The sequence below is a fragment of the Eubalaena glacialis genome, chromosome 5, assembly GCF_028564815.1.
Source record: "Eubalaena glacialis isolate mEubGla1 chromosome 5, mEubGla1.1.hap2.+ XY, whole genome shotgun sequence".
NCBI classification, from domain to species: Eukaryota; Metazoa; Chordata; class Mammalia; order Artiodactyla; family Balaenidae; genus Eubalaena; species Eubalaena glacialis.
This window is the reverse complement of record NC_083720.1, coordinates 122654689-122668797: the sequence shown is the minus strand read 5'-3', so window position 1 is coordinate 122668797 and position 14109 is coordinate 122654689. Positions and strand designations below refer to the sequence as shown.

Here is a 14109-nt window from a genome sequence, read left to right as displayed (position 1 = left end):
AGAGAAACCTATAACTTAAAATATGGCATGATATTAAGGCATGAGAAAAACATTGCTTTTTTAAAAAAATTGTGGTGAGATATACATAACATAAAATTTACCGTATTAATCATTTTTAAGTGTACGGTTCAGTAGCATTAAGTACTTTCACATTGTTGTGCAACCATCACCGTCATTTATCTCCAGAACTTTTTCATCTTCTCAAACTGAAACTCTACCCATTAAACACTAACTCCCCATCCCCCTTCCCCCTAACCCCAGGCAACCACCATTTTGCTTTCTCTCTCTGTGAATTTGATTACCGTAGGTACCTCGTATAAATAGAATCCTACAATTTTTGTCCCTTTGTGACGGGGTTATTTCATTTACCATAACATCTCAAGGTTTATACAGATTGTAGCATGTGTCAGAATTTTCTTTTAAGGCTGAATAATATTTCATTGTATATATTTCATTTATCTCTTCATTCATCAGTGGACACTTGGGTTGCTTCCACCTTTTGACCGTTGTGAATAATGCTGCTATGAACATGGGTGTACAGATATGTCTCTGAGAGACCCTGCTTTTCATACTTTTGAGTTAGATACCCACACTGGAATTTTTTGAAAGACCGCCATACCATTTTCCACAGTAGTTACACCATTTTACGTTCGCACCAGCAATGCACAAAGGTTCCAATTTCTTCATATCCTGGCCCACACTTGTTATTTTCTGCTTTTTTGATAATAGCCATTCTGATGTGTATGAAGTGGTATCTCATTATGCATTTCTCTACTGATAGTGATGTTGAACATCTTTTCTTGTGCTTATTGGTCATTTGTATATCTTTCTTGGGGAGTCTATTCAAGTCCTTTGCCCATTTTTTAATTGGGTTGTATATTTTTGTTGTCACTGCTGAGTCGTAGGAGTTCTATATGTGTTCTAGACATTAATTTCTCATCAGATATATGATTTGCAAATCTTTCCTCCCATTCTGTGAGGTGCCTTTTCACTCTTTGATCATGTTCTTCAAAAATATAAAAGTTTTAAATTTTGATGCAATCCAGTTTCCCTGGCATTTTGTTTCCTGTGCTCTTACTGTCATAATCAAGAAATCATTACCAAACCTAATATCATCAAGGTTTTCCGTTTTTGTTTTTCTAAGAATTTTCTAGTTTTAGCTCTTACATGTAGGTCTTTGATCCATTTTGAGTTAATTTTTATTTGATACGGTGAGAGTCTAACTTTATTCTTTTGCACTTGGATATCCAGTTTTCCCAGCACCATTTGCTTTGTATATTTAGTAAAAACTAAATCTTCCTTGGTTTGTTGACTTGGTATTACATATCAATGTAATAGCTTCTGATATCAGTCGGTGTCTTCTGATGTTTTATCAGAAGATCTAATAGAAAACAATAAATGTGTATACACACATTATTAAGTTAATTGAGGAAGCATCAGTGAACTTTGCTGGAGTGGTGGATTATTCTGTGGAAACAAAACATTGTCTATGACTTTCTCTAGTCAATGCATTTATAAAATTGGTTTGACAAATGTGCATCTTGAAAGATTGCTCTCAAGTGAACACTGGATGGATGTTTTTGTTTTGTTCCTAGGCCTGGAAGAGGAGATGGTTTGTGTTACGCAGTGGCCGTTTAACTGGAGATCCAGATGTCTTGGAATATTACAAAAATGATCATGCCAAGAAGCCTATCCGTATCATTGATTTAAATTTATGTCAGCAAGTTGATGCTGGATTGACATTTAACAAAAAAGAGTTTGAAAACAGCTACATTTTTGATATCAACACCATTGACCGGATTTTCTACTTGGTAGCAGACAGTGAAGAGGAGATGAATAAGTGGGTTCGTTGTATTTGTGACATCTGTGGGTTTAATCCTACAGAAGAAGGTAAGTTCAAGATTTTGTGACTCAACCTGAGTTCTCCTTTATTACTACATTTTAAAAACCGTTGTAAAATTCTTTGTTATTTCAGTTACACAATATAATATTTTTTTTTATAATAGTAACAACATTTAGAAAAACCTTTTAATCAGTTTAGGGAGAAATTTTTATAGATTTTAGAAAGAGAGACTACCATTGTGGGGCAGTGTCTAAATAATGTCCTGAAGATGATGACAAGAAGACATACTTATTTAAGAGCATTTCTTGAGTTCCAAGGTAAATATTAAGTTGAACCTTAACACTGCTGATACTTGATATTTCAACCTGTTAAAATAACATTTTCATGCGGCTCAACTTAATTCTTTGGGAGTTTTTTTTAATTGAAGTATAGTTGCTGTACAGTATTATATGTTACAGGTGTACAATATAGTGATTCACAATTTTTAAAGGGTATGCTCCATTTATAGTTATTATAAAATATTGGCAATATTCCCTGTGTTGTACAGTATATCCTTATAGCTGTTTTATACATGATAGTTTGTACCCCTTAATCCCCTACCTCTCTCTTGCCCCTCCTCCTTCCCTCTCCCCACTGGTAACCACTGATTTCATCTCTATATCTGTTAGTCTGCTTCTTTTTTGTTATACTTGCTAGTTTGTTATATTTTTTAGATTCCACATATAAGTGATATCATACAGTATTTGTCTTTCTTTGTCTGACTTATTTCACTTAGCGTAACACCCTCCAGGTATATCTATGTTGTTGCAAATGGCAAAATTACTTCTTTTTGATGGCTGAGTAGTATTCCACTGTGTGTGTGTGTGTGTGTGTGTGTGTGTGTGTGTGTGTGTGTACACACACACCACATCTTCTTTATCCATTCATCTAATGATGGATACAGGAGTTATTTTTTAAACTGTATTGGATTATGGAGTTATGAAATAGCCAAGGTGACTGTCAATACCTATGAAAAGCAAATGAGAATCAGTCACAAAACGTGATGAAAAAGTAACAAACGTACGAATTTACTTAACACAAATGTCCTAAAAAAAGCATGGAGGAAGAGGGGTCTCAAGTTTTGAAAAAGAGGTAGTGAAGAAAAGCTTCTTGGAGAAAGACCAATTGTGAACTGTAGGCTTTTGAAGGAAGTAGTGTTATATCTACATAAATGAAAGGAGGGACGCAGAACCTGCAGGCTTAGGGGCTAGGGAAGGGCCCAGAGGTGGAGTAGACTCCTAGAGGGCAGAGGGCTATGAATGATAAAGGCAAGGGGAGACTTGCTTGAGGATCTGAGATTTGAGTGCCTTTCCTGGGAGGAGCTGAGTGATTAAAGGCCTCAAGAAGAATTTTTTTTTTTTTTAATAAATTTTTATTTATTTTCGGCTGCATTGGGTCTTCATTGCTGCATGCGAGCTTTACCTAGCTGCGGCGAGCGGGGGCTACTCTTCATTGCAGTGCGTGGGCTTCTCAGGAGCATGGGCTCCAGGTGCACGGGCTTCAGTAGCTGTGGCACGTGGGCTCAGTAGTTGTGGCACGCGGGCTCAGTAGTTATGGCTCGCGGGCTCTAGATCGCAGGCTCAGTATTTGTGGCGCACAGGCTTAGTTGCTCCGCAGCATGTGGGATCGTCCCAGACCAGGGCTCGAACCCCTGTCCCCTGCGTTGGCAGGCGGATTCTTAACCACTGCGCCACCAGGGAAGTCCCTCAAGAAGAATTTTACAAGCGGAATTCCTCTTTGGGTGCTTTTATATAGCTGTCATGACCTTTTATATTCCCTGTCTACTTCTGTACTTCTCTTCCTTTTTAAACAAACACTGAGAACCCACGGAGGGGACTCCAACACTAATTTAGGTTTGCAGAGCCAAGAATCAGAAATAAAGGCGACCTTATTAAATAGGGTCTTTGACCCTGTTGTCTTCATGGTTATACTCACATTGACAAGCATGCACTTCCAAATATCTATATTTAGGAGTGCTGGAGATTCCGTGAGGGGTGGAAAAATTGTGTTAACAATCCACTTCAAGAGTTAGATTGAAGTGAAACAGTCATCATCTCTAATTAGCTCAGGTCAGCATGCTGTTTCCTCTCTGGCCAGGCAGCCCCCAGGAGAAGGAGGCTTCCAGGGCTGGGATTGGCCCAGTGGGCTGGGGGAAACCCCTTGCTGAGGCAATCTAGAATGCTGGAGGGAAAACAGCGCTGAGAAAGGGAAGGAGGCATCTGATTTAGACAGGAGGCTAATGACCTAGAGCTCTTCAACAGAGTTCTCCTGATTAAAAAGCCTCAAGCAATTGTTGCACATGTGGAATTAAAGCTTCAGTTGTTTTTGTAAAGTTACTAAATATGTTCACATTTTAAGTGGGCCTGCTGGTATTACTTCTAACTCCAATAAAACTCCTTTCCCTTCTTGTTTGCATACATAATCTATATTTGAGTGCAGCAGAGGATTTTTCAGTTAAAGTCACAAATGAGATCACTCTCTTTTTAATGGTTAACAGCCCCTCAGTAATGATAATGATTGGATTTAGACCTCACATTCATTTCCTTGTATGATGGATTTTCAGCTAAAATAATTTAAGTGGTTGTATAATCTTTGTGTTGATGTTGTTCTTTTGCCTGCTACCTTTTCAGTTTAGAATTTGGGGGGATATAAAGGCAGATTTCTGTCTCCATTGGTTGCCTGTACAGATTCAGCAGATCTGAAAGACTACAGTAGGTGTTCTTCTGTCTCTTTTTGTTTTCTTTATAATTGTCCGATTTAGCAAAGGATATGAGATACCCTCTTAGTGCATTCTCTGGTTAAGGAATGTGAGTGTGTAATTTTTGGAAGCACTTTTGGGGATGGTGAGAGTTGAGAACCCCCAAAATAAGAATTTGTCATGCTCATGTGTCCCAGATTAGCTTTGCAAGTTTTAAGGCAAGGAGTCTGGTCCATCTGTCCACCTTAGAATGATTCTTATCATCTGGGAGCCAGTCAGCTCTGGGAAGTAGATAGGTTTTGTCTGCTTTAGAACATTAATTCAGTAATCTACCCAGTTATTTGAGTTTGCCAGTACTCCACTAGGCTTTGGGCATTCATTCAACCGATACATATTAGGTGGCCAGTTAGGCAGACAGATGAGAGGTATTATAGACAGGGAACTGAGCATCTAGTAAGAGAAGAGTCATACCCAAAATAATTCATTACAGTTGATAAGTGCAAGTTAGAAATATATGTATGCACATATATGTGTTTACATTTTTTAATATAAATCATACTTTGACATATATTAAAGTGGTAATATATAACATTAAGGTATAATTTTATATATTAAAGTATGATACTGTGGGAGTGTGTAAATACAGTTTTTGCCCTCATAGAGCTTAAGTCAGTCTAGTAGGAGAGACAGGCAAATAATCTAGGAATTATAATACCAGTTGTTAGGTGCTCTGCTAAAAGAAAAAAAAAAGCGTAGATAGCAGCTGATTTCATCTCAGGAGGATCAGGAAAAGCCTAGGTAGTTTTAAATGGCTCTGTGACTATAACTGATACTGTACTGAGAACTTTATTTTTGTCCTTAGTGGAACATCTTCATTGGCATTAGTAGTCAGAATCAGTTACAATGCCTGTTTTCACTTCATAAACTTACTAGTATAGGGAGGGGGAAAGTTTCAAAACTTGAAAGCCACCTTTTCAGTGGCAAAACTCCCAAATTCTTATAAAACAGATTAGAAGTATATTTGCCTTGAGTGAAGCTCTCAATTTGTGAACTTGTAATCTTCACAATATCCATAAAAGGGGAAGTTGTAAGAAAATTAATAATATGATTAATCAAATTTGATGTATATAAGCTGAGTTGGTTACCAAGAGTAGCTATGCTAATCACAGATCATTTTTATCTGTTCATTAAAATAAGTCCCTAAGGACTTCAGTTTGCTGAAGTCAAAATACTTCAGTTTAAATACTTTTAAATTTAGTTCCTGATCTATATCTAAATTCAATTGTGCTTATTTTTTCAATTCTATAATTTAGATGTTTTTACAAGTTCATCCTGGCCATCTCCCAAATAACCACAGTTAGAAATGTCTTACTAGACTGTGTTGGAGACTTGAGTTTCTTGGAATAAATCAGTGAAAGATGAGCAATCCTTCATTGTGTAGTATCAAGGAGCCACACAAATAGTTTTATTTTGCTCTATAATTTTGGGTTTTGAGGCATAGTAGCAAAACTGCAAAAAGCTTTTAAAAGCCAACCATTGTATTTCCCTATTCATTTGTAGTAGCTGACTTTGCTAGATGCCTTCTTCAAAATTCCACATATTTAAAGCTTTGTATCAAATTCTAAACTGCAGAGAACTGCTGTTATCCTTTGTGATCACATTCGTACAGTTTAATATGACAAGGGGAATATCAGAATGTCTTTGTTCTTCCATTAACTTTACTACCTGCTTTATATTCTCCTGCTTCCTCCACTCACTGTATAATAGGGGCTTTTGTCTTTACCTAGATCTGTCCCCTGAGCCCTGTGTTCTTCCCTTTTCAGACAGCCGAATATGTTCCCACTCTTGGCTTAAAATTAATAACACGAAATGATTTTTCACTAAAACTAGTTTCAGGGTAGACGTGGGAAGAAATAGACTATGCTTGGTATTACAGCCTGAGAACATAACTATCCCCAATCCCTAGGAGAATAACTAATTTTCTCCTGAAAACAAAAGGAAAGGGGAAAATTCTGACCTGTGTTTTGATTCCAGGAACCTCTCAAAATATCATTACCGTGTTATTTCCGCTGCCCCAGGTGACCATTGCTATTATTGAATACTCAGAATGCTGGCAGGCTGAATCTGTTTTTCAATTCTAGCTTATTGCACTGTGTGTGGTTCCTATGAATGCTTTTATTTAGTAGACTTGAGACCAAGAAACTAATTTCTTTTGTTTTTCTTGGAAATGTGCAGATTTATTTTTGTTTCTACACCGAGATGGAAGCTGTAAAATCTGCTAAACAAGTGCCAGGAAACTCAGCCTTAGGGCTGAACGCAACTAACTTGGTGCAGAGGCTCCTGGTCTCATTTCAGGTGCAAGTTTAGAAAGTTGCCTCTTAATCAGTTGAGTTGCTTTTCTCAAAATGCCCAGATAATACTGGCTTAAAAAAAAAAATAGTGTGATTCTCTGATATTCTTCCTTTTAGAAAAGTAGGTAAACTAATGTGAGAATATACACACGCTGCCATTCCTGCAAAGCAGTGCTTCTTAATTAGGGAACTTAAATTTCTTTTTATTTACTTTTTTATTCAGGTATAACTTATTACTGTGCAAGGCACAGATCTTAAGTTTACAGTTCAATGTAGTTTTATATATCCATTCTGTATCTATACATAGAAATCTGTGAAACCGCCACTCAAATCAAGAAATGGAACAATTCCAGTCCCCTAGGTTTTCTCACGTTTCTTCCCAGTAAAAACCCAGAAAAAAGTTCAAATGTAACCATTATTTTGCTTCTATCACCATAGATTAGTTTTCCCTATACTTGAACTTTACACAAATAAAACCATTGAGTCTGGCTTCTTTTTTCCAATAGTAAGTCTGTGAGATCCATCTATGTTGCATGTCGCAGGAGTTCAGCATCCTATGTAGCATTCCACTGTGTGAATATATCGTAAATTATTGATCTATTCAAATGTTGATAGACATTTGGCTTGTTTCCAGTTTTTAGTTAATACAAATAAAGCTGCTGTGAACATTTTTACATCTGTCCTTTGATGGACATGAACACTTTGCTCTTTGGTATATATACCCATGAGTAGAATTGCTGCAGTTCATCATAGGATATATATTTTTAGTTTTAGTAGATTTGTTAGTAGCTTTAGTTTTCCAAAGTTATTGTGCCAATTGCTTTCCTACCAGCAGCATGTAAAATTTCTAGTTACTCTACATTACCAGCATTTGGTGTTGTGGGTCGTTAATTTTAGCCATTCTAGTGAGTGTGTATCTCATTGTGGTCTTACTTTGCATTTTCCTGAGGACCAATCCAACCAGAGTCTGTCTGTTCTGTTTTGTCTTCTTTTGTTTTATCACACATTTTCAAGCTGCTGCCCCTGAGATCTTGATTCATTGAGTCTCCTGAGGTGAGGCCCAGGCACCTAGATTTCTCAAATACCCAACAAGTGATTCTGATGCCAAGATACCATGACACCTCTGGATGAAAATTAAATCATTTGTCAGCACTAAGGGTTTGTTTTAAAAGTCTCCAAGAATGTTTTCACACTCTATTAAGGAGATAGATGGTCATGACAAATAAGAAGATTGGACTCTGATGAAAGGTCTTCGATTTTTGATTAAATAATTTGAAGACATTTCAGGTTGCTTCAGTGAAAATTGTGACTACCGCTCTTTCTTGTTTGTATCCATTTGATAGATTTACCCTTATAAAATGTTCTTCCGTAAAGAAGGGTATGCTCAGAAGTGAGAAGACGGCCATTTCTTTTTTTATTGCTCTTTTTACTTTATTTTATTTTTTATTTTTTTTGGCCACACCACGCAGCATGTGGGATCTTAGTTCCCTGACCAGGAATCAAACTGGCACCCCTTGCATTGGAAGGCCGAGTCTTTTTTTTTTTTTTTTAACTTAATTTTTTTTTTTTTTTTGGCTGTGTTGGGTCTTCGTTGCTGTGCGCCGGCTTTCTCTAGCTGTGGCGAGCGGGGGCTACTCTTCCTCGTGGTGTGCAGGCTTCTCTTGTTGCGGAGCATGGGCTTTAGGCGCACAGGCTTTAGTAGTTGCAGCACGCAGGCTCAGTAGTGGAGGCACGTGGGCCCTAGAGTGCACGAGCTTCAGTAGTTGTGGCTCACGGGCTCTAGAGCACAGGCTCAGTAGTTGTGGCACATGGGCTTAGTTGCTCCGCGGCATGTGAGATCTTCCCGGACCAGGGATTGAACCCGTGTCCCCTGCATTGGCAGGTGGATTCTTAACCACTGCGCCAGCAGGGAAGTCCCGAAGGCGGAGTTTTAGCCACTGGACCGCTGGGGAAGTAGAAGACGGCCATTTTAGCGTTAATAGTTAATAGTTAATGCATACTCTTTGTGGACTCTTATTTGCTAGGTTAATTAGATATAAATCACATAAATCTATTTGAAATGCTTCTCTTTACAGAAAAAAAAAATATCTACAACAGACCTGGTAAATCAGGAATCAGTAGATATAGAGCGACCTTGACCTATTTACCTTTAATTGTGAACATAAAGGGAAAACTTTTGCAATAGCAACAAGCAAATGTTCTGTCAACAAATGTAGCCCATCTTGGGAGGAAAGGATCTCATCTGGTCTCCTGACAGGAAGTGAGCAACACCCCAGTTCTATTACCACATGCTCAGGAAGGGTATGTCAGTAGTTACAAAATCAGAGGATCTTAGCACGTCAACTTTGAAATAGTCTACCTTACCCATAATAAAGAGTAAGATTGTTGGGCTTCCCTGGTGGCGCAGTGGTTGAGAGTCTGCTTGCCAATGCAGGGGACACGGGTTCGAGCCCTGGTCTGGGAAGATCCCACGTGCCGCGGAGCAGCTGGGCCCGTGAGCCACAACTACTGAGCCTGCGCGTCTGGAGCCTGTGCGCCGCAACAAGAGAGACCGCGATAGTGAGAGGCCCGCGCACCGCGATGAAGAGTGGCCCCCGCTTGCCACAACTAGAGAAAGCCCTCGCACAGAAACGAAGACCCAACACAGCCATAAATAAATAAATAAACAAATACTTTAAAAAAAAAAAAAAAGAGTAAGATTGCTTTCCTGGGCTTAAGCACGTGTACCATTTGATTTAAAAAATATTATTTTGAATATTTCAAGGCGTTGGCTGGGCACCCCAGCTTGTATGAGGGACACTAACTCCAGAGCGTTATGCTTCCAAATGGTATAAAACTGTGCATTAAGGTAGGGATCGTGTGAACCAATCTATTATTTGTGGCTCCCCTCACAGAACAATCTACTCCTCTTCACTGAAAACTGGTTAAGGCTTTCCTTTGCAGTACTTATTAGCTTTCTAAGTAAAATTAAATTAAGAGTTTGCTGCAGCAGCTTATTAGGCCTTTAGTGGATGCTGATTATCATCTTCATGCCTTCTGAATTAAGAGGCAGGAAATAATTTTACACACAGAAGCACACCCTATGCTGATGTTTGGTTCTCAGAAACTTGATACTAGCATTACTTAGAAAGAGCAGTAAGTCGGAAACCCAAGTGAGGCAGAAAGCAATAAACATGGTCTGCTCAACTACTTGTAGGATAGAATGGGGGCTAATCCCATGTCTTTCTAAGGTTGAAGAGAAGTTTCTTCTTTCAGACCAGTTGGTTAACTTTGGCTAGAAGTTTTATGTTGAAGAATATTTAGATACCATGCCATGCTGGCATTAAAATCACAGAGTTGAGGATATAGTCAAATTACCATGAGTAGAATCATCCCAAACACTCAAACTTTGAAGATGGTGCATTACCTGAGCCCAAGGTGGTAAAGCAGTGTCCCCTTCCCTTTTAAAGTCCTTTGTGTGCCATGTTGTTTGGAACGGTTGGGCTTGCTGTTCACGGCTATTTGAAGGTCTTTTCTTCCATGAGCTTGCTAGTGAACATAATGGAGGTTTCTCTCTAGTTCTTGCCTCTGAGAAGTATACATAAGTCTTCCCATATTGTGAACAAGATTTTTTTGTTAAAAAAGGAACCTTTGAATCCCAGTCCTTTTGTCAGAAAATGGAGAGGCTCTTGCAGCTATAAAAGAGTAAAACACTTGCATCATTCACAGGTGGCAGAAATGGAAGGTTAAAAATGAGATAGTCAAAAAAAAAAAAAAAATGAGATAGTCCCATTGTGTTAATAAAACAAGGCCAAACAAAAGTGATTGCTTGGCTGGGTGACTTTTTTCCCATTTAAGATGAATCACTCAGTTCGTTTAATATATAGCCATCCAGTTTAGAAAAAATACTAAAGGAAAAGTGTATCTATAAAAACAACGACTTGAAAAAAAAAAAAAAAAACCCACCTGGAAAAGTTATTTTAGGAATTGCAGTGGAAAACTAGAATTCGTACTATTTTATACAGTAAAGTTTTTCCAGTGTTTAGTTTGATTTTGTTTGGTCAGAGCTAAACATTGAACTGGATTATACAATTTTACCATATCTCTGTGGTAGAAGAAAGAAGTATATAAAATATACTTGTGAATACACCCTGTAGGCTACACAGAATACAGTAACTACTTTGTGATTCCTCTGCTTTTTTTTTCTCCTCAATATTGTATGTATTTTTCTTAAGGTCTTTAAAGGGTAAATATTTTTCATAGTTCTCTGAAGTTTAACACTCCACAAGGATTTACTCTGAGTCACTGATTAATCTATGGCATTTCAAATCCCCTTAGATAAATCTGTTTATATTTGTTTCAAAATCAAAACAGTAAAACATTTCATAGGGTATGTTATAAACACTATTTATAACCGACATCAGTTAGACATGATGAGGTATTTATGAGTTCCTGTGAAATTATGCCATTATCTTGTATAAATGTCGAAAAATTAATTTTTTCTTTTCTCACCATCGTCTGTTCTGGCCTTTCATAAATAAGAAAGAATGAATTAATTAATTTCTGTCATAAAGTGTTAGCTTTTGTTAGATGAGCTTGTGTGAAGACTTGACATTGCGTGCAGCATAACAAAGATAGAACATTAGAAATTAGCTCAACTTCTCCTTAACTCAGGCCAAAGTCTCCAACAGAAAGAAATTTTCATACTCGGTTAGCATCTAGCAGGGCTCACAGATTTCTGGAAGAGCAAATTCCAAACTGCACGTGCAGGTGAAGGGGTCTTGCAGATTGGGGATTGCTTTCACCTCTTCCAACCTGGTATAGAGAAAGTGCTAAGTGAGTTTCTGTTGGGTGAATGGAGTGTTCTCGAGCATCTGCCCCAGGAGTTTTGATCCTTTTTGTTTGCTTTGGGGACCCACAATTAAAGATAAACTAATTAAAGATAGCCATACTCACGTGTTATCATTCAAGCTTTACCATTAGGATATGAGCTTCTCTGCCTAGGAAGAAGAGTTTTGAAATGAGCTACATAAACTTGGCTGTAGTGCGTATGTGGATGTTAATGTTGAATACATAAAGACCTCATCAAAAGCACATGGACTTATTCTGTAGAATCTAGAGAAGAGAGAGCAGACATTTCGCTCTTCCCTGGGGAATTGACAGGCCAAATGACCTGCCTGTTATTCTATCCTATAGAACATATTAAGTCTTCTTACCACTTTTTAACATCGTTAGGTACTGTTTTGTTGTGAAAAATCTCAGTTTCAACCCAGCCTTTTCTGTTCTAATATAAACAGCCAATAAACAGATTTGTTTATTCGAATATGAGCATTTACCTTTTTTTGCTGGATTTATAGCCCCGTATTCCTAACCAGACTAACAGAATTTTTCTTCTGGGCCCTCAAAAATTTCCTTGGTTGTGTCAGTGAGATTTTATTTTTAGGCTTTCAACTTGTTTTCAAATTACTTCATTCTACACAATTTAACTATTTTCATATGTCTTCTCAGAATGTAGTTAAATGCTTAATAAACTACTTCTTTACCTGCTGCCTTCTTTACCTTCTTTACCTTTTGCATGAAAATACTACAGAAATCCGATAATGGCAAATGAGGCTATGAGCCGAGGGAAGAGGTGATGCCTTAAAGAAAAGCTCTTTCCTTAAATGTGAATCCTAGAGTTAGACATATTTCTCCCTAGTCGGTGGCTAAGGAGTAGAAAGAAAAGAATGAACAGCAAGATAAACATGGGGTAAAGAGCTGGCTCTGGTACACACAGCACCATGGGCCTGTAGATACCACATAATAAAATGGGTCTCCTTGGAAGGTTGGCTTGGCTTAGAAAGTGCTTTACTATCATGGAAAAAAAGTCTGCTGCTACTTGTGCTAACATCTCCATTCCCAGTAACCTCAAAACCAAAGAGTGTTCAAGGCAACGTTAACCAAGGCTTTTTTTTTTTTTTTGGCGCACCCTGAAGCTTGCGGGATCTTAGTTCCCCCACCAGGGATCGGACCTGGGCCCCAGCAGTGAAAGTGCCAAGTCCTAACCAGTGGACCGCCAGGGAATTCCCAACCGTGGCTTTTTTAGAGCCCCTGGAAGAAAGAACCCTACCCTTCAGATCTCTTTAACGAGGACCAATAATTTTCTGTGTCAGCGTTGCCATTTAGGTAGTACGTATTTTAACTGACATTGTCCTGGTTTATCCTGTCTCCGTGTGTTTAAACGATTTATCTCCAAACTTTCCAGTAGCTGGTCACAAAGCACCGAGCTGATCTCCCTGTGCTCTGCGGCTGCTTCCCACTAGCGATCTGTGGGATAGGGAGGGTGGGAGGGAGACGCAAGAGGGAGGAGATACGGGGATATATGTATACATATAGCTGATTCACCTTGTGATACAGCAGAAACTAACACACCATTGTAAAGCAATTACACTCCAATAAAGATGTTAAAAAAGAAATGGGATGGACAGTGATGGTCACACTTGGGTTTTGCAGATCCCGTGAAGCCACCTGGCAGCTCCTTACCAGCACCAGCTGATTTACCACTGGCGATAAATACAGCACCACCGTCCACCCAGGTGGATGCCTCCTCGGCTGCTCCACCTCCTCCGTATCAGCTAATTAGCCTTCCACCACACCTGGAAACCCTTGGCATCCAGGAGGATCCTCAGGACTACCTCTTGCTAATCAACTGTCAAAGCAAGAAGCCTGAACCCACCAGGTAAACCACCTGCGTCTGTGTGCGTGTACGTGCATACCCTTAGGCATTCTTACCTTTAAACTTTTTTAACCCTGATTTGAAGGCTTAAAAGTAACCACCTATAGAAGCTCATCTTTTAGGCTTATAATTCAGGTTGATGTTCCTCCACGAATGCTTTCTGATGTTCAGGAGATTTTATTGGAGAAGCACATTGTCTATCATTTTTGGCAAAGAACACATGTGCCTTCATGGCTCTTTTGGAAATCTGTCTCCTGTGTCTTAGTCCTTGTTGCAGATTCACAGTGTTAACTTTGCTTAACAGATTTCACTGATTTATAAATGGTGATCTTGCTCCATTTCTTGTGTGATTGTAAACCAGCCAAGGGTCATCTTTTGTTTCTGAAGAAGGAGAGGAATACCTACTGCTAGAAGATTTTGAAAGCAAAACGATTCCATTGCAGTGAGTGTGTTGTGGTTGCTTTGGATCTGTGTGAGAAATTAA

General features: G+C 38.6%; 1 protein-coding gene across 4 annotated transcripts in view; it reads left to right on the top strand.

Moving 5' to 3' along the window:
• The window catches only part of GAB1 (GRB2 associated binding protein 1), a 127465-nt gene that overhangs the window by 80184 nt on the left and 33172 nt on the right, over positions 1-14109 (top strand). For 2 of the 4 annotated variants that reach the window (XM_061191636.1, XM_061191634.1), the window contains exons 2-4: positions 1596-1890; positions 13403-13628; positions 13987-14067. In XM_061191636.1, the coding sequence (XP_061047619.1) occupies positions 1596-1890; positions 13403-13628; positions 13987-14067 (602 nt within the window). The remainder of the gene's footprint in view (positions 1-1595; positions 1891-13402; positions 13629-13986; positions 14068-14109) is intronic. The other 2 variants (XM_061191639.1, XM_061191635.1) reach the window with 1 other exon arrangement.